Source organism: Ictidomys tridecemlineatus, chromosome 8 (genome assembly GCF_052094955.1).
Source record: "Ictidomys tridecemlineatus isolate mIctTri1 chromosome 8, mIctTri1.hap1, whole genome shotgun sequence".
Classification (NCBI taxonomy): Eukaryota; Metazoa; Chordata; class Mammalia; order Rodentia; family Sciuridae; genus Ictidomys; species Ictidomys tridecemlineatus.
Window position 1 is genome coordinate 44,030,927 of NC_135484.1, and position 27,898 is coordinate 44,058,824.

The window sequence follows — 27,898 nt, forward strand, 5'->3', positions numbered from 1 at the left end:
CAGCAAAGATCCTCTGTAATCATTGCTAGGGAAAATTTGCAACTTAAAAGTAAACCCCATTGTACAAATAATGTTTGACACTTTGCTCAGTGATTTTATTACAACCATTTTTTTCCTTTAATTTTTACATAGTAAGGATTTCTTATTACTCTCAGTTGTCAGTAGTGACTTATAGTTTAAAACCTAGAAACCTAAAGTGGCTTGTAACAATTTTCATACATGGTAATGGACAGACTGAGAATTCAGATCTAGATATGTTTACTTATAATTCCTGATAGAGTGGCATATTGTAGGTGAGAATTCAGATCTAAATATGTTTACTTATAATTCCTGATAGAGTGGCATATTGTAGGAGAGATCATTATTTGGATATAGCTTTTGTGGAATAGCCTGTATCAACTAAGAAATTCTTAAGATAAACTTAGAGGAATTATTGAATACTGTAATTATTTTTCAAAAATCTGCTTTAAGTTTGCCGGCCAATTACAATTGAAGTTGAAAATGAAGTTTAGGAGATTGATCATTGTTGTGAAACAACTTATTCTAAGAAAACAGAATTGGTAATACTAAGTTGGATCAACCAAGAAACTGCTATAGCCTGAATAAAATATGTATTAATTATCTCACCTTGCAAGTATAATTAAAAAGCATATGTGGGTACATACCTGCTCTAGAAAGACAGGAACTGTGCATGTGTTACTTGGAAAATGGAATAAAAAAATTTATTTTTTAGATTTGCACAAGGATGGGGAGCTTCTATGTTTACCCTTTTCTTTGGGTTAGCTGGTGATGGTGATAATCGTGGTGGTGATTTCCTGTGGAACTCTAGAAAATGTTATACTTTAGTTTTAACCTGATTGCACAAACAAAACATTATATATATATATATAATTTATATAAATAAATATATGTTTATATATATAAATTATATACAGATATAAAATACATATATAATAGAACTATTGGTGAGTTGTAGTGTATTCAGTAGGGTGTTCCTCAAAATTAGGATGTGTTTAGATGTGTTTCGTCAGTCTTCATTTGGAATTGTGCTATCATTTGTATCTAGTTTTAGTCACATCTGCCCAATCTGTGGATGGTACTGTTGAAGGTTTAATGACACCAAGTATATATAGTGATTATCAGAGATCCTGTAATACAGTGTACATATGGTACTAATACTTATTCTGTCTTTCCATTTAGAGGATGGATTCTTATGGTGGAGTTCAAGAGTTCTTTGAACTTAGAAAGGAAAATAATTGCATATTTAGTCTTAGTAAGCTTTTAAATGAAATTGTTTCTTCCATTTTGAAATAAACCAGAAACTGCAGAACTGTTAGCAGTACATATGACTCACCATAGAAATTTCAGACTTGGGAGGTTGAGGCAGGAGGATCACAAGTTCAAGGCCAGTCTATTAGCAACTTAGTGAGACCCTGACTCAAAAATAAAATTAAAATGTTGCTGGGGGTATGGTTCAGTGGGTTCAATTCCTAGTACCACATAGACAAAAAGGGCTGAGGATATAGCTAGTGGGAGGATGTTTGCCTAGCATGTACAAGGTCCTGGTTTCAATCCTCAGTACTGCACAAACAAACAAATTTCAGTGTAATTTGTTTCCTTTCTAGTCCACTACATGTTATTTATTTTTTAAGAAGTTTTATCTGAGAACAGTTTTAAACTTACAGAATTATTGCAAAGATAGTATACCCTAGGTATTCTATACCCTGTTTATCCTGTTGCTAGCATCCTACATAAATATGGAACATTTTTCTCAATAATTGTACCAATGTTGCTATGTGTTTTAACTAAAGTCCTTAGTTAATTCAGATTTTCCTAGTTTTCTTTAGTGTCCTTTTTCTGTAATGGGATCTTATCCGGATACCACATTATATTTTAATATTTTTGTCTCCTTCAGACCCCTTCCTTGGTTGTGACAATTTCTCAAACCTTCCTATTTTGATGACTAATGGATTTAAAGAATATTAACCACATATTTTTGTAGAATGTCTTCTGGTTGGGATTTATCTGATGATCTTCTCATGGATAGACTGGTTAATATGTTTTTGAGATGAAGGTCAGAGAAATAAAAGTGCCATTTTCATCACATTATTTATCAAGGGTATATTCTACTAAATTAACCTGAGTTACTACTATTGATGTTAACCTTATCTGGTGGCTGTGTACAGTGTCTTTCAGGTTTCTCCATTGTAAAGTTGCCTTTAGACCCCGCTTCTTTTCTATATTGTACTCTTTGGAAGTGGAATAGTATTGCTAGGTTTATGGCTGCTCCCCCGAGATAAAAGACGTATTAACAAAAGAAAAACATACAGATTTAGGTAAGCTTTGCATGACAAAGGAGCCTTCATGAGGAAATGAAGACCCAAAGAAACGGGTAAACTTATGTTTAGGTTTGATGACAAGATACTCATGGAGAAGTATGATTGGACAAAGGGCAATCATCTGCTGGTAATAAATTGAGGGAAATTTAGCAAGAACTCTGTTCAGGTTCTTCTCTGTGTCTTCAGAGATAATAATGTTCCTTTTCTTTTAGGATAGGGAGAACATCTATCTAATGAGGATCTTATGATTTGTTTGAGGAAGGGTGGGTGTGAAAAGGTCACGAATGACCTTCACAGGTTACATGATTGGCCTCAGGGGAGATAGATGAGAGGGAGGTGAGAGTGACTCTCTTGCTTCTGCTGTTTACTCAAATGTCAGGACACCATGTTTTAAGGTAATGTCTTAAACACCATGTACATAGATCATACTTATGCTCTACTACCTTAAGGATGGAGTATCTTAAAAAAAATATTTGGAATCTCATTTATTTTATATACATATTAACATTCTGAAAACAGATGAGTAGGACTCAGCAGTGTTTCCAAAAGGTCTGTGCCACAAAAAAAAGTAAAGAATTCTTGTATTAGAGGCTATTTCTGTAGTTTTATGAGACAGCCCTAGATTGAGTTTTCCGAAAGACTGAGATATTTTCATGTTGGTATTTTAGGCCTATCTTTCTTGTTTTGTCTGTTATCACATTCCTTTGTGTCCTTTGATCTGGCTGTGTAGAACTCCCTGTGACCCTCTGAACAGGTTACTGTTCTATTTTAAGCCTTGGTATTTTTTGTAGGAATGTCTTCCTTATCAACCCTATCCCCATTAAAGTTTATCTCTTCTGTGAAGCTTTCCCTGTCTTATGCCATACAGTGTTGGCAAACTATAAATTCTTCAATTCAGTAACTCATTTGTGCTTTGGTTTTGTTTTTTTTTTATGGTACCTTGTGTAGATCTGAACCATAGTGATTCTTTAATACTCATTGAATGAAGGATTGAATAAGTTAATAAAGTAGGGATAGAGAAAGATTGCCAGGTGGTTCTGTGTTATCCTACAGAAATATTAGGTACAGTTCAGAAATCCTTCTCAACTTTAAACTCAATATGATGAGAAAGAGGGGGGGAGATGAATGATTAGGACACATAAGAGTAGAATAATCAAGAAAATATTTTTTTCTCTCGTTGTTTTAAAATATAAACATATTTAAAGATTAAATGTGAAGGGAGGTCATACTGTAAGTTCATGCTTTCCTGAACTGAGCCTTTTTAAAAATTAAGGTAATTTTATTTCATAATTTGATTCATAATAGTCCTTGGTACTTATAATTGTTAACATTGATCTGTGATAGTGTGAATTTAATTTTAATTTTATTTTTGCTAATTTAGTAACAAGCCCCTGTGGAACCATCACCCAAAGCCAGTGTACTGACAATAACTCATATGTAACCATATGATCTTGCCATGTTCTCCCTATTCTCCTCATTCAAGAAAATAGTTATTTTGGTTTCTGGATTAATTTAGGTTTTTTTGTTTTTATATAGTTCTGAGACATTTTTTGTTCCCTATAAGTGTTTATATTCTTTATGTAACAAATATCATGAGTATCTAATGTTTTGCACTGGGTATTTGAACTCTCAATTTGTAGTGGTATGTCAGGTAGTCAAAGAAGCTTTAAGGTAGACCAGTTTTTCTGAGAAGTTGAATTAAATGGTAACTAAATTAAACCATTATTAATATTTAGACAGATAAATAAGAGTAACATGCAAGCTTTGAATGATTTTTTTTTTGTGTGTGTGATTTAAAGTATTTGAGGGGATGACATATATATACCTGCAAGAAAGATGTTACCTAAGTCTTTAGGGTACTTTTCTATTAAAAGTTTGAGAATTTCTCCCTTAAATTTTATAGCTGTCTAAGTAAGGATTAATTGAGAAAAACTTTCAAGCAAAAATGAGAATGAGAATAGTGGTCTAAGACAGAAAGGATAAGAACTCCCTCCTTAGGGCAAAAGGGAAAAGATAATAGGGTTTTTCTTCAAGTAGAAAAAAAAAACACTCCAGATTATTAAGATTATTTGGAGGAAGTGAGTTCACTTTTAGAATTGATTTATTAAATATAAATGAAGACCCAAACATTTTATTTTTTTTATAACTGTCTGAATTCTAGGCAGAATTTCTTTTCTTATTAAATATTCCAATTAGAAATGGGGAAGATATATCAAGAAAGGCCAGACAGTTTAAAAATGAGAGTTCATGTAGTTTTGGACAATTTTTGTAAAATTTATAAAACATATCCTAAGTAGTAGAAACACTACCGCATGCTGATACTTGTTTATCAGTATACAAGTAATATGGAAATAAAACTTTTAACATTTGAAAGTTTCCTATTTGTGCAGTTTAACACCAGAACAAGGAAATTCAGACTTGAGTTAAATGAGCACATATAATAAGAAGCAGTATGACTTATGGCTTCTAAGAGAACAGCATATTTTATACAAAGAAAGCTGACAGAACCAAAGCCAAAATAAGAAAAAGAAATGTACATACCTCATACAACAAATTTAACAACAAAAAACTAACTAACCCTCAAGTCTCTAGAATATTTGCTTCAAAATATTCTGTACAGGGGCTGGGGATGTGGCTCAAGCGGTAACGCGCTCGCCTGGCATGCGTGTGGCCCGGGTTCGATTCTCAGCACCACATACAAAGATGTTGTGTCCGCCAATAACTAAAAAATAAATATTAATATTCTCTCTCTTTCTCTCTCTCCCTCTCTCACTCTCTCTTTTAAAAAAAATATTCTGTACATCATGATTCTCTTTCATTAAGAATATTCCAACTCAATGGGTGTGATGGTGCATATTAAATTTGACATCTTCCTGATTCCAATGGCTCAGGAAGATATCAAATTTAAAGCCTCAGGGACTTGATGAGGCCCTGAAGCAACCTAGTGAGACCCTGTCTCAAAATAAAATATGAAAAAGGGCTGAGCATACAGCTCAGTGGTTAAGTGCCCCCAGGTTCAATTCCAGATACATACATACATAAAAACATTCATACATAAATGTCCTGGTACCTGAATAAATGAATATGTAAATAAAAAGAATATTCCAATTCAGTTCAGTGTTTAAATATGTTATCGTTGTATTTGACACCAAAACTTCCTTGAGCCTGTGCATTCGATTGTTTGTGGTGGTACTGTAACTTATTTTATTATACAAAATTGAAATTTTGGTTTTCTCCCTTTATCTTTTACTGGACTCCCCATTCAATAAGAAATCAAGTGCAGATTATGAATATAAATCTTTGTTCCCATAGTCTTATCAGCTGTCCTTTGAACTTTTCTAGAAGTGTATTAACTGTTTCTCACTTAACTTTCTAGTCATTCTTCACCCTGATATGCAAGTTGTTTTTTTCAAATGCAAATTTGATTGCTATATTTGCTGAGAACTTTCCATTGTGTTAATTTCTCCTTCAGGACTAAATACCTTAACTTTATATACAAATGTCTTTTCCTCATGTGGCTATTGTCATTTATTCCTACCATAATGGTTTGATATCTGCAGTTATGTGTTGTTATATCTAGAATCAGTTCCTTTTAAAAATTCTTCTGTAATGCTTTTATTGTTCAGAAATAGTTCTGATTTTTTGTTTTTGGTCTTTAGTTACATAAGTAATAAGTGAACATCTTGTAATTCGGAAAAGTCTTAAGTTGCATGGGGGACTTTCTGCATTTTCTAGTATGTTTTCTTTGTCATGAATGTCAGGAATAGAAACTATTTTTTTAAAAGCTTCCCTACAATACTTATCCCTTAAAATTCTATTTTTAGAGTCAGTGGATATTTAAGAGAATTAATTTTCCACTACAAGTGAACTCTTAAAAGGATAAATTGAAAAAATAGAGATGAGAGAATAAAGTCCCTCAGAGATTTTAGATAAAGTGATTCCTTTGCTCTTATCAATTGGTCCTGAAAAACTGAGATTTTACTTGCACCTAGTTTCTTTTAATTTGTCCACACTTTGACATATGATGTTGTTTGTCCCTCATAGCTTTTTAATCAGTTGCTGAATTTCAATTGTCATTCTTGTCTTTCTCTCACTTGCCTTCCTTGATGATTTTCACAATATTTAAGTGAGCTTTGTTAAAATACTTAAGCATGTGAATTTCCTAGAAGTCAGTTCTTCATTGATTTCTTTAGTCAAATTACCAGTTACTAGTTGCTAGTTAGTGTACTAGAATAAGTGATACATATCCTTGCCTTGTGTATTTAAATTTTAAAAAACTTATTTTAAATCCTCAAAATAGTATTTGCATTTAAGAATGATTATTCTTATTATGTTTTAATTTTTCATGTGATTATATAATAAAAATGTATTACAAATTGTAGTGACTTATTTTTAGTATAAAAATGGTATTTTTGAGTGTTATATGTACTATAATTTGTTGAATTACTCTCACTAGGTATTAGATTATGTGTAATTTTTGCCATTAAAAACTGTAAAAAAAATACTGTGATGAACAAGAGTTCAATTTCTCTGTCTTTGCCTCTGGGGTCTATAAAGTTTTCATTACTAAATGTTAGTTCTTAAATGAGTTTCAATGGGAGATTTGTATTTGAAATCCGAGTGTTAGTTGGTTGTATCTTATTTTAGATGGAGTAACTTTTTTGACAGAATGAATTAAGTAGTTTTTTGTTTTGTTTTGCTTTTTTTTTGTGTGTGTGTTTTTGTGAGGATAGACTCAGACAATAAACAACCAGAAACAGAACTGGTCCATACCAGCAACCAAAGGAGTCATATTTTTAGTTGAGATCTGTGAGCCTTTTGAAATGTGTGCTTGCACTAAGAATGGAGAAAGTAATAGTACCTTAATTTAGGTATGTGCTTTTATTTGAAGTCTTTGATTATTTCAAGAGAATTTCTAAAGCATAATTGCTGCTCTACTTTAGCTATCTTGTTTGTGAAATATTAGTACAACTGACCCTTGATTTTTCAGCAGAAAAGGTTATACAGATAGATTTGGGATATGGGGTTCGTATTATAAAACAAGAGATATAAATCATGTTCCAGTGGGAAAAATTTTTAAACCCACTAGACATTTAACTCTATACCAGCAGTTCAATTAATGTACTGGGAGTTGTACTTGTCTTTGATAGTTTACATAAAGCTGTATTCTTCATTAACCTGCCTACAAATTTAAAAACTTACATGAAACATCATCATCTGTTATTCTCATTTGCTGTTGAGGTGGATATAGATAGAGGGGGGTTCTAGGACCAGCCCTAGCATTAAGATCAAGATAATACCTTTGGCAACCCATTTATTAGGCTGCTCTGTTAAAGTATTTTTTTTTTACAAGTCTGTTCTTTAATTAGGGCCATGAATATCTAAAAAGTTTATTGTTGACTCTAGCATTAGGACATTGATTTTTAAAAATCTAACTTGAAAAAAAATAAAGTATCAAAAAATATAGTCTTGGATAATTATGAATCTATGTAGTGCATGTGAATATTAGAGAATCAAAAAGCATTTTTGAAATGTTATACTTCCAATAGAATACAGTATGGCCACTGAAGTCTGTCCTTCAACTTCATCTACTTTATACCAAACTGAAATTAGTTATACAGATTAATCTAAGATTCCCTGGGTCTGACAGAAATGAAACTAGACCTCAAGGGCCTGAAAATATTTTTTTTTTTCCAAATAGAACTCTGTGGACTGATCTTTGAGCTATAATCTTTAAAGGGTAGATTTCATTTCATTGTATGTATCACTGCTGTGAAAAAGTCAAGAGATATTTTTCACATAAGTGCATATAATTATTCATAATGATGGGACTTGTTACTTATTTGTGTGTGCACAAATATAACATGACAATAGAAATTTTAAGTACTAATAACTTGGGGGATGCTAACCTTCTACAGAAATCTCCACAAATAAATTGGTATTTAGTAAATATTGTCAGGTATTGTGCTTGAGTATAAGGGGATATAAAAGAGTAAAATCTAATTTATGGTGATACAGATTAAACTGGGAAAGAAGCTGCTGTTATAATTATTATTAAGTCACTCTAATTATAATACCTCTCTGTGCTTTTGGAAACAGTTTGGGATTGTCTTAAAGTCTGAGAATATACCTGCAGAATTCTAGGTGTACTTGTCCTGTTTTTGTTGACTGTAAAGGGCCAGATGTAGACTCTGGGGATTAAAAAAGTGCACATGAAATGTTTTGACAGTTTTTCTAGTTTAAAATAAACTCTTTAGTTTTTAAAGAGTGAAATTAAAAGAAGTAGAAACAAAAATAAACTGGTACCATGCACAAAGTTAAGTATCAACAATCAACTTGCTTCTATTTTATGTCCTAACCACACAGGGAGCTATTTAAATTCTATTCAACAATTCTATCCTGAGAAGAATTCCCATTGTTGACTTAACATTTTTAAAACAGTAAACATATAGAAGAAAATGGTAATGACACATAATTGCAGTAATGAAAAATAACCACCATTAATAATTCATCTTGTATTTCAGAAAAATTATTTGATATGTGTTTAAATAATGTATGGAGTACTTTGGTCCCAGAGCATTTTTATTATTTTTTTCTATTATCTCTTAATAGACAAATAAGGCAAAAATTCATAAATTGTTAAAACATTTTTATAAACTGATTTTTAAAAATAAATGTTAACACTTGTGTTACAGTTCTGATTTCATAGAAGCTAGTTCTACACTCTTTATACATTTGTTATTTATAATATTGGGCAAGATGCAAAACAGACCCACGTTTTATTAAATACTTCAGTGTGATAGATTTCATAGTAATCTATTTCATGAATTATCAATTATATCCTTAATGGTTTTTCTTTCTTTTACTCAGTTTCACTGCTAGTTATTGATAGCTGTTCAGTTTTTTCATTACAAGGCATCTATTCATTAAATTCTACTGTTAGTATATTTTATCTTAAGTTTAAAAACTATATTAGATCAATGAAAGTTGTGGAAAAGGCTACATTCTATTTGTTTTATAAGTAAAATTCATGATTGACTTTAATTTGAAGGCTTAAGCTTCATTTGTTTTACTTAATCTCTATGGGTTTGGTTAAGGAAAGTGATTTATTCAACACCCTCCACCCCAGTACTGGGGATCAAACCCAGGGCCTCTCACACAGGCAAGTGCCCTACCACTAAGATAGTTGTTTTACATTTTTTTCTGAGACAGAGAGAGTGTTACTAAATTGCTGGGACTAGCCTGGAATTTGTGATCCTCCTGCCTCAGCAGGGATTACAGACCTGCACTACTGTATGTGGTTCTCAATCTTGGCTATATCATTTCCCTCCATCAATTTTGCATTCTGACTATAATGAAATCATGTTTCATGGATGGATCTTTTCATTGTTGACATTTTTAAAAGCATGATAATGCTAGCATGTAGACAAAACTAAATTGATTTTTATTTATTTTTTTTAAGAGAGAGAGAGAATTTTTATTTTTTATTTTTAGTTCTCGGCGGACACAACATCTTTGTTGGTATGTGGTGCTGAGGATTGAACCCGGGCCACACGCATGCCAGACGAGCGAGCGCGCTACCGCCTGAGCCACATTCCCAGCCCCCTAAATTGATTTTTGAGAGGAAAAATATCCCCAAGTAACAAGAGTTAATAATAATTTAGTTGCTTTGCATGATAGAAATCAGAAATTCTTGTAAGGTTCTCTTTATTTTCATATACATATAAAATATACTTTAATATAGGAAAAAATATATTTCTTAATAGTTTCTTTTAATCATTTTTTTCAGGATCTTTTTATCCTTGAAGTCACTCAATATATTTGATTTTTTAAAACTTCAAAAAATAATTTGAGGATAGGAGAATATTATGGAGTTAGTTTAAAAAATAAATTTAATGAGATTATTAAAAACAGATCTTTCTATAATTCAGATTTTTAGGATTCACATTAAGACTTCCATTTATAATGGAGCACTGAGGAAGGGATTACTGATAGAATTTTTAAGGTTTTTTTTGTTGTTTTTTTTCTTTTTGTTTAGAGAAAATATTTAACAGTGTACTCCACAAATAATAACACAGGCTTCATTAAGATACATATTTTCTGTTAAATGCCTAGTTACTTTATTAATAATATAATTCACATTTTTTGATTAATGAAATTTTAAGTTCTAAATTATTCATACTTTATTTTCATCTGCATTAATGAGCTTTATGAATTTATTTACTTTTGGGTGAGGTACATAATTCTTTTACCAAAGGTACTTGTAGAATATCTCTTCAGATAGACTGTTCCAGGAAACAGGAAGATTTACTGTGTTGTTTGACATGTTGTGAGTGATGCATGAGCTTGAGGACAAAGGCAAATGAAGGAGAGAGAGATAACAAACTCAATGATTGCAGAGGTTGTATTCCAGTTAAGTGTGGTAGCACTGGATCATCTAAATTTAACAGTATTTGTCTGGGCCAAGGAATTTTGAGCTATTTTCAACTGCACTATAGTAAACTTTTGTTAGAAGCATGTTTGGCCATTAAGCGACATATTTTGGCAACTCTTCATAGCATCTGGGTCTCATCTAAGTATCATGTGTTTGGGATTGTTGTAGATGGCCACTCTCCTTGTTCAATTATGAGAGTGGAACTGTATTTTCCAATAAGAAGTACCTATACATGTCTTCTGGATCTATAAATTTATAAGGTTAGGACCTACATATAAAGAGTTATGATTCTTCTTTGGCAAGTAATTAATGTTTTCTGAAGAACAGTGTGTCTTGTGCATTTTTAGATAAAACATCTAAATGAAGAATTATCTCCTTTCCCTGAGTTTGGCAACTACCAGACAGATCTATCAAATGATTACTTGTGTCTTTATTTTATCCATATAAATTTTGAAATATTACCTTTATGAAATTATTTGTTCTTTAATTTGCTGACAGTTACAAGCCTTTATAATTACCTTTGTATATTTCATGTTCATGCAAAAAGTTTTATTATTTATAAGCTATAAATGTAAATCTATATTCATAAGTTTAAATTACATTCTCCTTGATTACTTATATTGGCTACTGTCAAGTTAGAAACCTGATTGACTACTTGAAATTCTCAGAAGAACAGCATAACAAGAAGTTTCTATTTCATCAGCATATGAATTTGATATATGTTTTTCTATCAAACAAGCTAGGTTTTCTGGAATTTGTTAAAAATATGCATTTTAGTACCGTATATACCACGAAATATGTCTCTTGGCCAGGTAAGAGTTTATTGAATAGAAATTCTGTTTTCTTTTTATTTTGAAAATATATTTTCTTTTTTAAAATTTTATTGGTTGTTCAAAACATTACAAAGCTCTTGATATATCATATTTCATACATTTGATTCAAGTGGGTTATGAACTCCCATTTTTACCCCATATACAGATTGCAGAATCACATTGGTTACACATCCACGTTTTTACATATTGCCATACTAGTGACTGTCGTGTTCTGCTATCTTTCCTATCCTCTACTATCCCCGCTCTCATCCCCTCCCATCTTCTCTCTCTATCCCATCTACTGTAATTCATTTCTCTCCCTTGATTTTTTTCCCTTTCCCCTCACATCTTCTTATATGTAATTTTGTATAATAATGAGGGTCTCCTTCCATTTCCATGCAATTTCCCTTCTCTCTCCCTTTCCCTCCCACCTCTCGTCCCTATTTAATGTTAATCTTTTTCTCATGCTCTTCCTCCCTGTTCTGTTTTTAGTTGCTCTCCTTATATCAAAGGAGACATTTGGCATTTGTTTTTTAGGGATTGGCTAGCTTCACTTAGCATAATCTGCTCTAATGCCATCCATTTCCCTGCAAATTCCATGATTTTGTCATTTTTTAGTGCTGAGTAATACTCCATTGTGTATAAATGCCACAGTTTTTTAATCCATTCATCTATTGAAGGGCATCTAAGTTGGTTCCACAGTCTAGCTATTGTGAATTGTGCTGCTATGAACATCGATGTAGCAGTATCCCTATAGTATGCTCTTTTAAGATATTCAGGGAATAGTCCAAGAAGGGCAATAGCTGGGTCAAATGGTGGTTCCATTCCCAGCTTTCCCAGGAATCTCCATACTGCTTTCCAAATTGGCCACACCAGTTTGCAGTCCCACCAGCAATGTACAAGTGTACCCTTTTCCCCACATCCTCACTAGCACTTGTTGTTTGGTGTCACTTGTTTCATAATGTCTGCCAATCTTACTGGTGTTAGATGGTATCTTAGGGTGGTTTTGATTTGCATTTCTCTGACTGCTAGAGATGGTGAGCATTTTTTCATGTACTTGTTGATTGATTGTATGTCCTCCTCTGAGAAGTGTCTGTTCAGGTCCTTGGCCCATTTGTTGATTGGGTTATTTGTTATCTTATTGTCTAATTTTTTGAGTTCTTTGTATACTCTGGATATTAGGGCTCTATCTGAAGTGTGAGGAGTAAAGATTTGTTCCCAGGATGTAGGCTCCCTATTTACCTCTCTTATTGTTTCTCTTGCTGAGAAAAAACTTTTTAGTTTGAGTAAGTCCCATTTGTTGATTCTTGTTTTTAACTCTTGTGCTATGGGTGTCCTATTAAGGAATTTGGAGCCCGACCCCACAATATGTAGATCGGAGCCAACTTTTTCTTCTATCAGACGCAGAATCTCTGATTTGATATCAAGCTCCTTGATCCATTTTGAGTTAACTTTTGTGCATGGTGAGAGAAAGGGATTCAGCTTCATTTTGTTGCATATGGATTTCCAGTTTTCCCAGCACCATTTGTTGAAGATGCTATCCTTCCTCCATTGCATGCTTTTAGCCCCTTTATTGAATATAAGATAGTTGTAATTTTGTGGATTGGTTTCTGTGTCCTTTATTCTGTACCACTGGTCCACCTGCCTGTTTTGGTACCAGTAACATGCTGTTTTTGTTACTATTGCTCTGTAGTACAGTTTGAAATCTGGTATCGCTATACCTCCTGATTCACACTTCCTGCTTAGAATTGCTTTAGCTATTCTGGGTCTTTTATTTTTCCATATGAATTTCATGATTGCTTTATCTATTTCTGCAAGAAATGCCGTTGGGATTTTGATTGGCATTGCATTGAACCTATAGAGAACTTTTGGTAATAGCGCCATTTTGATGATGTTAGTTCTGCCTATCCATGAACAGGATATATTTTTCCATCTTCTAAGATCTTCTTCTATTTCTCTCTTTAGGGTTCTGTAGTTTTCATTGTATAAATCTTTCACCTCTTTTGTTAGGTTGATTCCCAAGTATTTTTTTTTTTTTTTGAGGATATTGTGAATGGGGTGGTTTTCCTCATTTCCAGTTCAGAAGATTTGTCGCTGATATACAGACATGCCTTTGATTTATGCATGTTGATTTTATATCCTGCTACTTGCTGAATTCATTTATTAGCTCTAGTAGTTTTTTGTAGACCCTTTTGTGTCTTCTAGGTATAGGATCATATCATCTGCAAATAGTGATAATTTAAGTTCTTCTTTTCCTATCTTAATGCTTTTAATTTCTTTTGTCTGTCTAATTGCTCTGGCCAGTAAGAAATTTTGTTTTCTAACTACCTGAGAAAATAGTGTATTACTAATGGGTTATAGGGGAGAGGTTATTTGAATATAAAATACTTTCTTCATTTCCATTTTAGGGAGCAAATTATCCACTGCCTTAATAGAAATCCTCTTTGTTCTCCTAAGGTATTGACAGCTCTTAAGAGCCAACTTTTGTAGGTTGTTATCAATTTTATTCTTGTGTTCTTGGTGTACATTATTTTATCTTGCCTTTTATCTCATGACTCTTTGCAGTTGTAAGATAGCACTAAAGTGATGAAGAGATAGAAAATCATATCTGTACAGTTCATTCTGTCATCTACAGTGTACCTCGATGACCTGAGTGTTTTCCTTTAGGAAATACGAGTAAAATAAAGTGCAGATTTCTTGTGGTTATTATATGCTTTGTTTTTGTTGAAGCCTGACATACAATCAATCGCATAGTTTTATTAATCTTAAATGTAATTTTAATGTCATTTTTATTTCATACACACATGCTTACCTGATAACCACTGTTCAAGAAACAAAGTTTCCTGGGCTGGGAAGGTGGCTCAAGTGGTAGCGCACTTGCTTGGCATGCGTGCAGCCCGGGTTTGATCCTCAGCACCACATACAAACAAAGATGTTGTGTCTGCCGAAAACTAAAAAGTAAATATTAAAAAATTCTCTCTCTCTCTCTCTCTCTCTCTCTCTCTCTTTAAAAAAAAAGAAAGAAACAAAGTTTCCAGTGCCCATTAAGCTTAATTTGGGTGTCTTAGTCCATACAGCAACACCCTATATCTCATCTGTTTCCACTGTTCTCACTTTTATTATCAAGTAAACATGATTTTGTCAGGATTCTTTTGCTTAGTACAGTGTCTCTAAATTTGATCCATGCCATGTAGTATAATAGGTCTGTTTTATTGCTGTGTAGTATTCTATTTTACACATTTACCACAATTACTTATTCATTGCTTTGATTGTTTTAAAGTTACTATGATAAGTTCTTTCTGCTTCCAGTATTGTCAAATGGAATGCATATAAATATTTACCTAGAATTACTTGTGGGAAAATAAATTTTATTGAGTTATTAACAAAAATATGCATTTTTACAAAGTATGCATTTTATAGGACTAAATGATATATGCATGGAATTTGATTACATCTCTTCTTTCCAAAAGGTTTCCTATAATTTTTTAATGATCTTTTATCAGTATATAAATCTTACACCCAATTTCTTAACTTTTTATTCCTGAGCATTTAATATTTTTAATTCATAATGATCAGAATTTTACATTACCAATTTTTATTGTAAGCATATAACAATATGATTAAATTTAAAGTATTTATCTTGAATTGTACAGTCTTGCTAAAAGTTGTTTACTAGTCCAGTAATATTTTAAAAAATAGTCTATTAATGTAGTGAGCCTGCATTCATATGTATGTATGTGTATATATATATACATATTAGTTGGACACAATACCTTTATTTTGCTTTATTTATTTTTATGAGGTGCTAAGGATTGAACACAGGGCCTCTCACATGTGAGACGAGTGCTGTACTGCTAAGCCACAACCCCAGTCCCCCTGCATTTATTTTTACATACTAAACTGAACTTGAATTTCTGGGATATACCTCTCATGCCATAATATCTGTATGTCTAAACCTAGAGTTGTTTTCATGATTTTTGTTCATTTTTTTATATCTATGTTCATGAGGAATATTGACCTATGTTGGAACTGCCCTTCCGACAGAGGTTGAGGAGAATCACTAGACCAGCTAGTGAGTGTCTCTGGCTGAGTGAGAGGGTGAGCGACCCGCCCACCACCCTGCCTGGCAAAAATCACACCGAGTTGGGAGTTGAGTCAGCCAAGATGGCGCAGCAACTCAGTTTATTGTGGAGGGAGAGGACTTATTTAGAGAGAGGAGAAGGAGCGGGGGACAAAGGCAGGGGCCAATCAGAGATGGAGAGTCCCCCAGGTTGGGGTAGCCCAGGCACCCCAGTTACAGAAACAGAGCCCCATTACCCAGTTACAGAAAAAATACCCCATTAGGTATGTGTGCCCCGTTGCTGGGGAGTTATTCTTTGTGTTGCAGAAGCCATATCTTGGGGCCGTTCAGGCACATATATGGAAGCCATTTCTCAAGCTCTAACTGTCAAATACATGGAGAATCACAAAACCAGAATCACAAGACTGGGGATTTCTTTTTCCCCAGCGATTGCACTTCCATGGTCAGCAGAGGTCCCAACAATTCCCCCTTTTTTATTTGTTTTAAAGCGCCAGTGGGTAAAGCCCCTGTCTTAGGTTGTCCGATACTGCACATGGTTCTTACCCGTCATCGGATAAGCTGACCTTAAGGCGTCAGCCCCCTGTCTTAGGTTGGTACCATTGCAATTGGATCTTACCTGTCATTGGCCTCAGGAGATGATTAAGAGGAGGGACTTGCTGGACCCCTAAAAGGCTATGGGTGTTCTGTTTGTTGAGTCTCTGGTATTGCACCTGAACAGTCAGGAGTTGAATTGATTCTATCCTACTTTGAATAAATTGAATTATTAGCAATGTAGGGCCCAAAGGTAAAGAGTAGAAGCAGCGAGAGAATGGGCCCAAGGAAAGGTAAGAGGTAGGGCAACCACCCATGTAGCCCCGTCCAGAGAAAGTTGGCTTGTAATTCTTTTCTCCGCTTCTCGAGATCTTCTTGTAGCCATTTTACTTTATCTTGGACTATTTCCGATCCTCGATGGGTTGGCATAAAAGCAGCATTCTTCCTGTAAGAAAAGACATAATCCTCCCTTCTCAGCAGTTAAGAGGTCAAGTCCCCTGGGATTTTGTAAAACCACTGCAGCTAGGGAGTCTAATTGTGCTTGGAGGTCCAAGATAGTACTTGCTACAGCTTGTAAGTCATCAATCAGTTGTTGGGATAAAATCTTATAAAAGTGGAAAGAGATCTCTAGCCCTGCTATGCCGGTTCCAGCCCCAGTGATTACTCCGAGACTCAAGATCAGCGGAAAAGCTTGGATAGCTTTCTTAGTTTTTCCCCCAATGTGTTCTAATGTAGGGACAGGAAGGCTCTGATTATTAGGAACAATTGTAACGTCAGGCAACATGATGGCGAGAGCACAGAGTCCAGTCCAACTTTGTGGGAGAAAGGTTAGAGCTTCTCCACCACACATGAAAACGGTACCATTAGGAGGGCAGAGTTGGGTACCATTAATGGTATTATTGTGTTGACAGAAGGAGTAATGTATCTGGCCAACATCTATATTATTGGAATTATCAGGAAAAGGATCAGATCTAAAACATGTGACCAGAGGAGTAAAAGGAGACAAACAGACTCCAGACGACGGGGGCAGGAATAGGCAATAGGTCTCAGTTAGTGAGGAGTGAATAAGAATAGCATTGACCTGTAATGGACCTGGTTTTAAGCAAAGCCAGCAATCCTCTACTAAATTGGGATTTGTTGTGTTAAGCAGCAAGAGGGTGGCTTGTAAGATAGATTGTGTTTCAGGGTCAAGAAGTAACTTTCCCCGAATTGCTGGGAGAACTAGAGGGTGGTAAACAGGAGGACCCTGGAGTTCAATTATTTTTTCCATAGTTTTCTTTACCACGTAATCTCCGGCTAGGTCTTGTACCCCACCGCCATCTGACATTCCTATGAGCGTCCAGCAATAGGTCTTGGAAGGGGAGTCTGTTAGCCAGGGACATGGAATGGCTCTTGTGTTGGAGTTTGGCTGGCCTGACCAGTATCTGGTTGAGTTTTGTTGGCATAACCTTGCCTGATCATAGCAAGAGGCAGAGACATAGGTATAGGCCTTGAAGACCCCTGAGGGTGAGCAATCCTATGGGCAATTTGGGGGATCCTTTGTAGCTGGAGTAACAGAGGTAACCTTTGGGGCCTGCCAGCAAACATTGGATAAGGCCTCTAGGGGACAACCTGCTTGTTTGCCCTGTACAAGGGTAACTGCTATTCTTCCATTTGAACATGTCTTAAGAGTAGCATAGCAATTAGAGGGGGGAACAGATGGTAGGATAGCACAAGCTGTACAGGGGTTGCCCTGGATGCTTTGTAAAAGGGCTTTAGCTTGATGTGGATCACCAAATCCAGCGTTGATCATCAGAACACTTCTCGGGAGCAGGAAAATTAATATCGTAAAATTCATCTTGGGTCCTGAAAAAGAGAAGAGAGAAGAATATCCTCAGAAAGCAAAGGCCTTCTGGGTTTTCATTAGTCTCATTGGGGTCCCCTGCTACGGGGGGGACAATATTTGAGGTCCCTTGTAGGGACCCAAATAGGCTTTTGTTCAGTAGTAGGAAAACCACAGCCGAATCCTCGTCTAGCTGTAATAAGGGAATCTGGGCTCCTCCATTCCCCTGTAAGGGGATCCCTCCATCGGACTTGGATCATTCGATATGGGACAGTTGTGGTCCAATGTTTTTGGAAAGGTGAGAAATGTTCACCTTTGGCCAAATTTAAAGTATTGAAAGTAAACAGGGCCATCTTCAGCTGGAAGTTTGTCAGCTGATCATAGGTGGGGGGGAGTGTTCCCCCTTTTTGTTTTATTAGTTGAGACTTTAGAAGATGATTATGTCTTTTTACAATTGCTTGTCCCTGAGGATTATGAGGGATTCCAGTGATGTGGGCAGTGTGCCATTGTTGAAGGAACCCCTTGAAGGTTTTGCTAACGAAGCATGGACCATTATCAGTTTTTACTTGATTAGGAAAGCCAAGAGTTGCAAAACATTATAAGAAATGACTTATGGCATGTTTAGCTTTTTCTCCTGCATGGGCAGTAGCCCAACATGCATGAAAGAAAGTGTCCACTGTTAGGAAGATATACTTTAGTTTTTCAAAGGAAGGAAAATGTGTGACATCAGTTTGCTGGAGATTTTGGGGTCTTAGACCTCGGAGATTTACTCCGCTGGTCTGGAGTGGGGGGACCTGCAAGAAGGGGCATGATGACTGATTTAAACTCTCCTTTGATATCTGATTTAATTTATTAAGTTATGTTTAGTTTACAATTTAAGAAAAAATTTTAAAATTTTTGTCTAATGTGTCTAAACTTACATTTTAATAGGTGTTTATCATGTCAATAGGGACAAAATCTTAGCTCACATCAGTATAGTCAAATTAGGAAAATAGCTTGAAATATCCTTGAATTAATCAGTTAAAATGTAGCCCCCCTGCATTTATTTTTACATACTAAACTGAACTTGAATTTCTGGGATATACCTCTCATGCCATAATATCTGTATGTCTAAATCTAGATTTGTTTTCGTGATTTTTGTTCAGTTTTTTTTATATCTATGTTCATGAGGAATATTGACCTATGGTTTTTATTTTTTCTTAACTTCTTTATCTGGTTTGGGAATTAGAGTACCTCCTAATATGAGTTGGGAATTTTTCTGAGTTTGTCTAACATTGACATTAATTCTTTAAACAGTTAGTAGAATTCCACAGTGAAACTGTCTGAATTTTGTTTTAGAATACAAATTCATTTACTTTAATAGCTTATAGGACTATTGAAATTACCTATTTCATATTAGATGAGTTTGTGTACTTAGTATTTTTTGATAAGTTTATCCCATTTTATTAATGAAGTTACTGAATTTATGTGCATGGTAATTTTCTTACTATTCTTTTAATATCTTGTGATCTGTAGTGATTTTCCTGATATTGGTAATTTGTTTTTTTCTCCCCCCACCTCCTAATGAAGTTAGAGGTTTGTCAGGTTTTTCCCCCCACATTAGTTTTTCCCTATTATTTTCTGTTTTAAACATCACTGATTTCTGTTCCTAGACTTATTTTCTCCCATCTGCTTGCTTTGAGTAGATTGTCTAGCTTCTAAAGATGGAAGCTGCTTAGACTAAGGCTTTTCCCTTTTTCTAATGTAGGTACTTACTGCTAGAAACTTATCTTTCTTTACTGCTTTAGCTGCATCACACGCATTTGATATTTTCATTTTTATTCAGGTCAGTCATATATTTTTAGAAGTATGTTATTCAGTTTCGGTGATGCCAAAAATGGTATTCTTTTGAATTTTCTGTGTCCACTTGAAGTTGTATTATTGTTTTGAACTTTTAGTTTATAATATGTTTCATTGTTATTCAAATCCTGCCTTACTACCTTTCTTGAAAGTTTTATTTTTGTTGTTAGAAACTATCCATTAATTTTTTACTTGACTTTGAGATTTAGACTCATTTTTTCCAATCCTTCTTATGATTATTCAGATATTATCATAATTATTCCAGAGTTTCTTTTGATAATTTAAATTTTCCTAGACACATGTCCATTTCATCTGAATTTTTAGATACTTTGATATGCTATATACCACAATACAGTTTTGAAGTATTCTTTGCACTAGTTTTAAACATGAGTACTCTCTTTAATGTGTGTGTAAAGTGTTGCAACTATTCAGCTTTCTTGTTGTGAAAGCACTCAGATAAAATGTAGAAGAATGATCATGAATGCTTTCTTTTTGTACACTGAATTTTTCATTTTTATAATTTTGTGTTACAAAATTTTTTTAATTTAAAAATATAAAATCAAGTTTAATTTTCAGACCAGTGAACTATATTTGACAAACCATCTTCTAACTAATCTATTTCAGAGACATGTACTAAAGTGGTCATTACATTGTAGATTTATTTCTCTATTTTTAAATCATTTTTCCTTTGATGACATATACTCTTTAGATATATAAAGATTTGTGGCTATTTTATATTTTTGGTACTTTTATCTTTAACCAATATTAAAGTTTATTTTCATTTAAGGATTTTTTTTGAGGGGCTGGATTTTATTATATCCTAGAATAATATTGCCACTTTTCCTTGTCTTTTGTTGATGTTAACCAATCCTGTGCAGGAACATAGATTGCAAACCCCAATAATACCTGGGTCCACTATGGGAAAAAAAAAATTAACTTTTATTTGGACTTCCTTTTCAGTAACTTCTAGTGTGAAGGTTTTATGGCCAACTACCTTCCCTTTCCACGTAGTAGTGTAGCAGTTTTTATTTTATGCAAAAATCATAAAGACACAATGGTTGCCTTGCTTTTTGAGACTTCACATTGACTTTATTTTAAAGTGTAAAAATTTGCCTTTAAGTCTACCTCAATGTTGGAGTATGTGGCTTTGTTCTCTTTCTTGTGATTATTCTCACAAATCAGGGTAAACTTTAGTAAGAAAAAGGTTATCATAAAAAGATGGCTACTAACTTTGATATTTCTTATGTATTGTTGTCTTCCTGATTATAGGGAAAGGCAACCTTTTTCTTTATTCCTAATTGCTAATTTTCATAGTTCATTTTGCGTCCTTTTTATTTATAAAGGGTATGGATCAAGACAAATCAGAATAAATTTTCATGTATATTCATGAAAGTATTTGGCAGGAACTTTATCAGTCCATCCTGCCAGTGGTTTAAGTGCTCTAAAACCAAGTAGTGTTGTCAACTGTCTTCCTCTTGCAGACCTACTTGTTTCTTCTGTTTAATCCCTCTTTTTTTAAATGCCAACTAGTGTTTAAAACAAAACAAGTAAAGGTTTTTCTTAAGGGAGTTGTAAGCCATGGGAAAATTTTTAGCCAATCACTTGTGGAAAGTATTGTCAATGCCTTCTTGAGGAGATCATCATATAGTGCCTAGGTACTTTTCTTACTGAAAATCAGTATAAGCTGAATAAGATGAAGCATAGCTTCAGGTAATATGATACATATCTTTGTTGGTAGGTAGTAATCAGAAATGGAGGAAGCTTTTTTGTGATTTGGGAGGGGGTATCATAAATCCTTAAGCTACTTCAGAAGTTTTTGTTAGGCATGGTAACAATATACAAAATCCAGTACTTCAAACATACATGTAAATTAGTATTTGAATTAAAGTTAATATAATGTAGTTTATACTTTACATATTAATATGTGAATAAAATATGCTTATTTTTAGTCTCCAATAAATTAAGTAAATTTCTTACCATATCATTCTACATATTTCTATATATCAAGTTGAGTTTTAAAATTGCTGATACTTTTGTTACACTTAATTTTTGCTAGTTTTATTAACCTTCTGCTTGAACCATAGTTTAGCAAAAGAAATTTCATCAAATAACTTCCTAGTAAATTGATAGTCATTAGAGTTTAAATAAGTAGAATATTTCTTTTATAATCAAATAACCATTTTGTTTATAATGCTGAATTCTCTCTTAGCTTCTAAGAACAATTACTTTCAAAATTTTTTTCCCAGTCCTTATGACAAAAGAAAATTTGGAATACCTAAGGCAATTTGGCTGTAGTAGAAGCAATAACAACAATGCAGTACTTTGGAGTAGGCTCTATTTTGTTGGGCTGTCTGGGTTTGAATCCTTGCTCTGCCAATTTAATTACAAACTTATAGGTAGTGTTTTGTTTTGTTGGTTTTTTTTTTTTTAGTGAGAGAGAGAGAGAATTTTTTAATATTTATTTTTTAGTTTTCAGTGGACACAGCATCTTTATTTTATTTGTATGTGGTGCTGAGGATTGAACCCAGCGACCCTTGCATGCTAGGTGAGCGTACTACTGCTTAGCCACATCCCCAGCCCAATAGGTAGTGTTTTGATGGGAGGATTTTGGAGTGCTGACTTGTGTGAGAACTAGACAGAAAATATGCTATTTATGGATGGATATAAAAGTTCTCTTTTTACATTGGAAAGTAGCTCTCTTTTGTCAAACTATGGGGTATTATGAGGGGTGGAATAATGAATGGAAGGACAATGAGGGGGTTTGGGCAGCAGTGAATTACCAACCACAATGAAAGTACTAAGTATTTCATTAACATATATGGACATATTTTGGTCCATGCTGGCTGAATATCAGCCCTGGTTACATGTTAGGTAAGGAGAAGAATAAAATTTAGAAGCAAGATCTTTTATTAACCTGTCCTTAAACTTGTCATGCTCAGAATATCTTTTTTGACAGCAATACATAATATCTCTCCTGTTACTGATTTCTTAGTCTGTTTATCCTATTTCATGCATGAAACATCCTTCTCAATATTACTTGATAGTTATCTTAAAGTGTTAATAATATAGGACTGATTGATGTCATATTATTAGTAGGTTACTCAGAATTAGGCCTTGGGCTGGGGCTGTAGCTCAGTGGCAGAGCACTTGCCTAGCATATGTGAGGCATTGGATTTGAGCCTCAGTACCACATAAGATAAACAAAGGCATTCTGTCCATACACAACTAAAAAAAAAAACTTAAGGCCTATTAGGCCTTGTCAATAGCTTCTTTGAAAAATAAAGGTTAAAAATATTACTGTAGCAGTATCACATGCCCATAACTCCAGAGACTGGGGAGGCTGAGGCAAGAAGATCTCACGTTTAAGCTTGCCATAGAAATTTAGTGATACCATCAGCAACTTGGCAAAATAAAAAATAAAAAGACTGAGGATGTAGCTCAATGGTAAAGCACCACTTATGTTTTTATTTGACTTAACAATTGCATTAGGTTACTTGAGCAGCCACACAAAGTATCACAGACTGGGTGGCTTAAACAGATATTTATTGTATCTCTCACAGTTTTGGAAGTCACAAGTTAGGAATCAAGGTGTTAGCAGATTTGTTTTCCTTTTGAGGACCGTGCAGGAAAATCTGTCCCATGTCTTTTTCCTAGTTTATGGTGCTTACTGGCAATCTTTGGTATTCCTTGACTTGTAGATGTATCACTTCAATCTCCTCTTATGTCTTCATGTTCCATTTCTGAGACTCTTAGTAAATAGTCTCCCCTCTGTGTTTGGGTCTAAATATCACCTTTCTCTGAAGATGCATTGTGTTGGAGTAGGGCTCATCCTAAAGACCTCATCTGAAGTTGACTCTAATCTACCTGGACCTAAATAAGGTCACTTTCTGAGGGTTTCTGGTTTAGGATGTCAACATAATCTTTTGGAGTGGACACAGTCAAACACATGGTACCTATATGAAAAAAAAAGTTTCACTGGTAGAAATTTGAGTATGTCTGCCATATTGCTTTTTATTGTTTTACTTTAAATATCTGAAATTTTTCTTAAATTCTAAGTATATTTTTTCTAAATTCTATAATTTGTACTGGAGACTAGTAATCATCCAAATTATATCTGGGTACTAATCATATTTTCTGTGGATATATGTACTACCTCATTAAAACATGCCTGATTTTGAAATTTTAATTAAATGATAAAATATGATGCATGACAATTAGAAGTCAGAATACTATAAACATTGCATTTATTTTTTGTGGTAATCTTTGTAATGTGTCTAGTTGAGCCATGATACACATTCTTTTATTGTATTACTTCTTGAAGCAATAATTAATCTCTTATTTTTAGAAAGCTTCTACATTCACAAGGTGATGAGAGACTCAGATCTCATATATGGTATTACATTAGCCAGACTAAATGTCCTGTTGTCATCAGGTCTTCATTAGACTTGTACATTTCCTTGGAACTTTATTGAAATTCTTTATTATGTTATAATCACAAATGTGATATCAGATAGTCTTTAAAAAATCAAAGAGACTGCTCTAGTTTTGAATGAATATTGTGAAAATATTAAAGGTATGTAAATATTTCATTTAGAAATTTTTAGTATACTAATAGTATAAACATGTTTGTTCAGGTTTTGACTGGATCATCTCGTCAAAGCTATTCACCTTCTGGCTTTCAGGATTTCAGTAAGTGGGAATCCGTGCTGAAAATAAAAGAAGGACTTCTAAGACAGAAAGAGATTGTAATTGATCGGTGAGTCTGTTTTTTATTTACTAAATATTACAGGTATATAGAAATGTAGATTAATGAAACAAATACATTTGCACCCACTACTTTAAATTAGAGAACTACAATTTACAAAATTCATTGATGGCACCTTTGTCCCTCTCTAGTCCCCATAAAGGGGAAAGCAAGACTTCTCAGAACAGAGGTTTTGTTTCTCACCTGCTGGTATGCCTGATTTCTATCATCATCTTTATTCACTTTAGTGTTAACTTATTATTCGGAAAGTTCTCTCTGTGTTTTTTATATATGTAGCAGGTTAGTTGCAAAGCTAATGAATTATCAGAGCTACAGAATATTGTCTTTTGTTTAACATTTAGGGACTATCAATTTGGAAAACTACTTAAAAGTCATTATTTCCTTTAATGTATGTTAAGTCTGAACCACAGAAACTATGAAAATGATGTTTAAAGTTAAATAACTTTTTATCTTATGGAAGTTTTCTTGGACATACCAAAATTTTTGAATGTTTGAGTACTAAATCTCTGAAAAATAAATTAATTTATACTTAGTTTCCTGATTATTCTGAGCAGTAGACTTTAATGTTACTTGATTATATTCTCTTTGACATATATTGGCTCTACATCATTTATGTATACTTTTGGGATAATTAAGTGTGTATTGTGGTAATTGGGAAATAGTTTGAGGAAGAATATTTTTATCAACCAGCAGCTTTTGTTTCTAAAGTAATATACTAGCATTTAAAAATAAAAATGTTTGTAAAAATCTCCATAACATTTATAGTGCTTAAAAAAGAACTAAATATTATTTTTTGAGGAAATAGATTAAACTAATAGACTTCAAAATATCATTAGTTAGACAGAATTACTCTGGGATGGAAACCAGAGTAAAGGTCCTGAACTTTATAATTTGGGATGTGGTGTGGTTGATCATACCTTCCAAATCTCTTTTCTAAAAATTATTTGCAAGATATTATTTTTGAAAATATCAGGTTACCTGCAATTATGAGAAAAATGTGCTTTTTTATCCTATTTATGCTCTTTAAAATAGATGGTTGGATAATTAGGTCAAATCCTTTGAAATAGATTGTTGGATAATTACGTCAAAGTGGGATAAAAGTTTAGGAAAAATAACTGTGCTCCTAAATGTGCCCCATTTCTTGAGAAAACATGTATAGTTTAATTTCAAAAACAACTCATAAAAACAAGAAACCTAGTTTATTATTTATTATATTTGCCATTGTAAATATTTAGATGATTCTGAATGAAGTGCCTGACCTTTTGCACTTTGGTCTACTCATCTGCCTCAGTTAAAGGACTTTCACCACTTAAAAATTAAGTTTTTGAAGACCATCATTTTAAGCAACTCTCCTCTTCCATCCAATTTTATAGCATGATGATTAAATGAATGAATATATGTAAAGGAAAACTAATATACTACCTGATATATGAATTTGGAAGAGTAGCAAGATACAAGATCAACATTCATAAATCAATAGCTCCTTATACCCCAACAGTGATTCTGCTGAGAAAGAAATCACGAAAGCCATTCCATTCACAATAACCTAAAAAAATACATATACTTGGAAATTAAGCTAACTAAGGAGGCGAAAATTAAAATGAAAATTATAGAACATTGGAGAAAGAAATCAAAAACTACCTTATAAGATGGGAAGGGAGGATTAATATTGTCAAAATGACCATATTACCAAAAGCACTGTATAGATTCAGTGCAAACCCTATCAAAATACCACTGACATTTTTCACAGAAAGAACAATCCTAAAATTCATTTGGAACATTAAGCAACCCAGAATATCCAAAGCAATCCCAAGCAAGAAAAATACTGGAGGCATCACAATACCTGAACTCAAATTACACTACAGAGTTACATTAAAGATCCAGCATGGCACTGCCATCAAAATAGACAAGAAGAGCAGTAGAATAGAATAGAAGACACAGAGTTGAACCCACATACTTAACATCTGATGCTTGACAAAGATTCCAAAATATATGTTGGAGAAAAAAAAACTCTTTTACAAATTGATTTGGGAAAATTGGATATTTATATGTAGAGGAATGAAATTAGATCTCCATCTCTCACCCAGTACAAAAATCAAAGCAAAGCAGCTCAAAGACTTAGGAATTAGAGCAGAAGCTTTGCAATTGCTAGAAGAAAACATAGGGTCAACACTCCAACATATTGGTACAGTTACCAACTTCCTTAACAGGACCCCTAAAGATCAAGAAATAAAACCAAGAATCAATTAATGGGATGGGATTATAGTTTTATGCACAGTAAAAGACATGATTAAAGAGCATGAAGAGAGCACCTATAGAATGGGAGAAAATCTTTGCCAGCTATTCCTCTGATAAGAATTCAAAAAGCTTAATACCCCTCCAAACTCAATAAATGGGCAAAAGAACTAAAAACAAATATTTCTCAAAAGAAGAAATGCAAATGACCAATAAATTTATGAAAAATGTTCAACATATTTAACAATTAGGGAAATACAAATCAAAACTACATTGTGATTTCATCTCACTCTAGTCAGAATGACAGTTATCAAGAATACAAATGATAATAAATGCTGGTGAGGAATAGGTACACTCATAATAGCTAGTGGAATTGCAAATTAGTACAACCAGTCTGGAAAGAGGTAAGGAAACTCCTCAAAGAACTAGAAATGGAACCACTATTAAGACCCCAAGTATCTCACTCCTTGATATTGTACAAAAGAACTAAAAATCACTATATTATAGTTATATAGTCACATTAGTGCTTGTAGCAGCACAATTCACAATAGCTAAGTTATAGAACCAGCCCAGACGCCTAGCAATAGATATAGACTAAGAAAATGTGGTGTATATAAGCACAATGGAGTTTTACTTATCCATATAATGAAATTATGGCATTTTGCAATAACAAGATGAAACAGGAGAAATCATGCTAAGTGAAATAAGCCAGCCTCAGAAAATCAAGGTCAAATGTTTTCCCTCATATTTAAGAAAAAAGGAGATTGTATATCATTAAGATTTAGGGAAGAGAGCAGTGTAGTAGAAGCAGATTAAGGAGGAGGAAGGAGGGACAAGAAAGGGGAGAAAATGTGGGATGAATTTGACAAAATTATGCAATGTCCATGTATAAATATACTACAGGGAATTCCACTTTTATACATAAATAAATGAAAGGAAGACCAGTAAATTTGAGGAAGGAGAAGAGGGGAAAGGAAGAAGGAAGAGAAAGAGGGTGGAGAACCGGGGACTGAAATGGGGTAAATTAAATTCCTTGTGTG

The 27,898-nt window shown here is 33.7% G+C and overlaps 1 protein-coding gene across 1 annotated transcript in view; it reads left to right on the forward strand.

Moving 5' to 3' along the window:
* Cep85l (centrosomal protein 85L) overlaps positions 1–27,898 on the forward strand; it is a 160,806-nt gene that overhangs the window by 70,227 nt on the left and 62,681 nt on the right. The window contains exon 4 of the mRNA XM_078019330.1: positions 24,493–24,614. Within this exon, the coding sequence (XP_077875456.1) occupies positions 24,493–24,614 (122 nt within the window). The remainder of the gene's footprint in view (positions 1–24,492; positions 24,615–27,898) is intronic.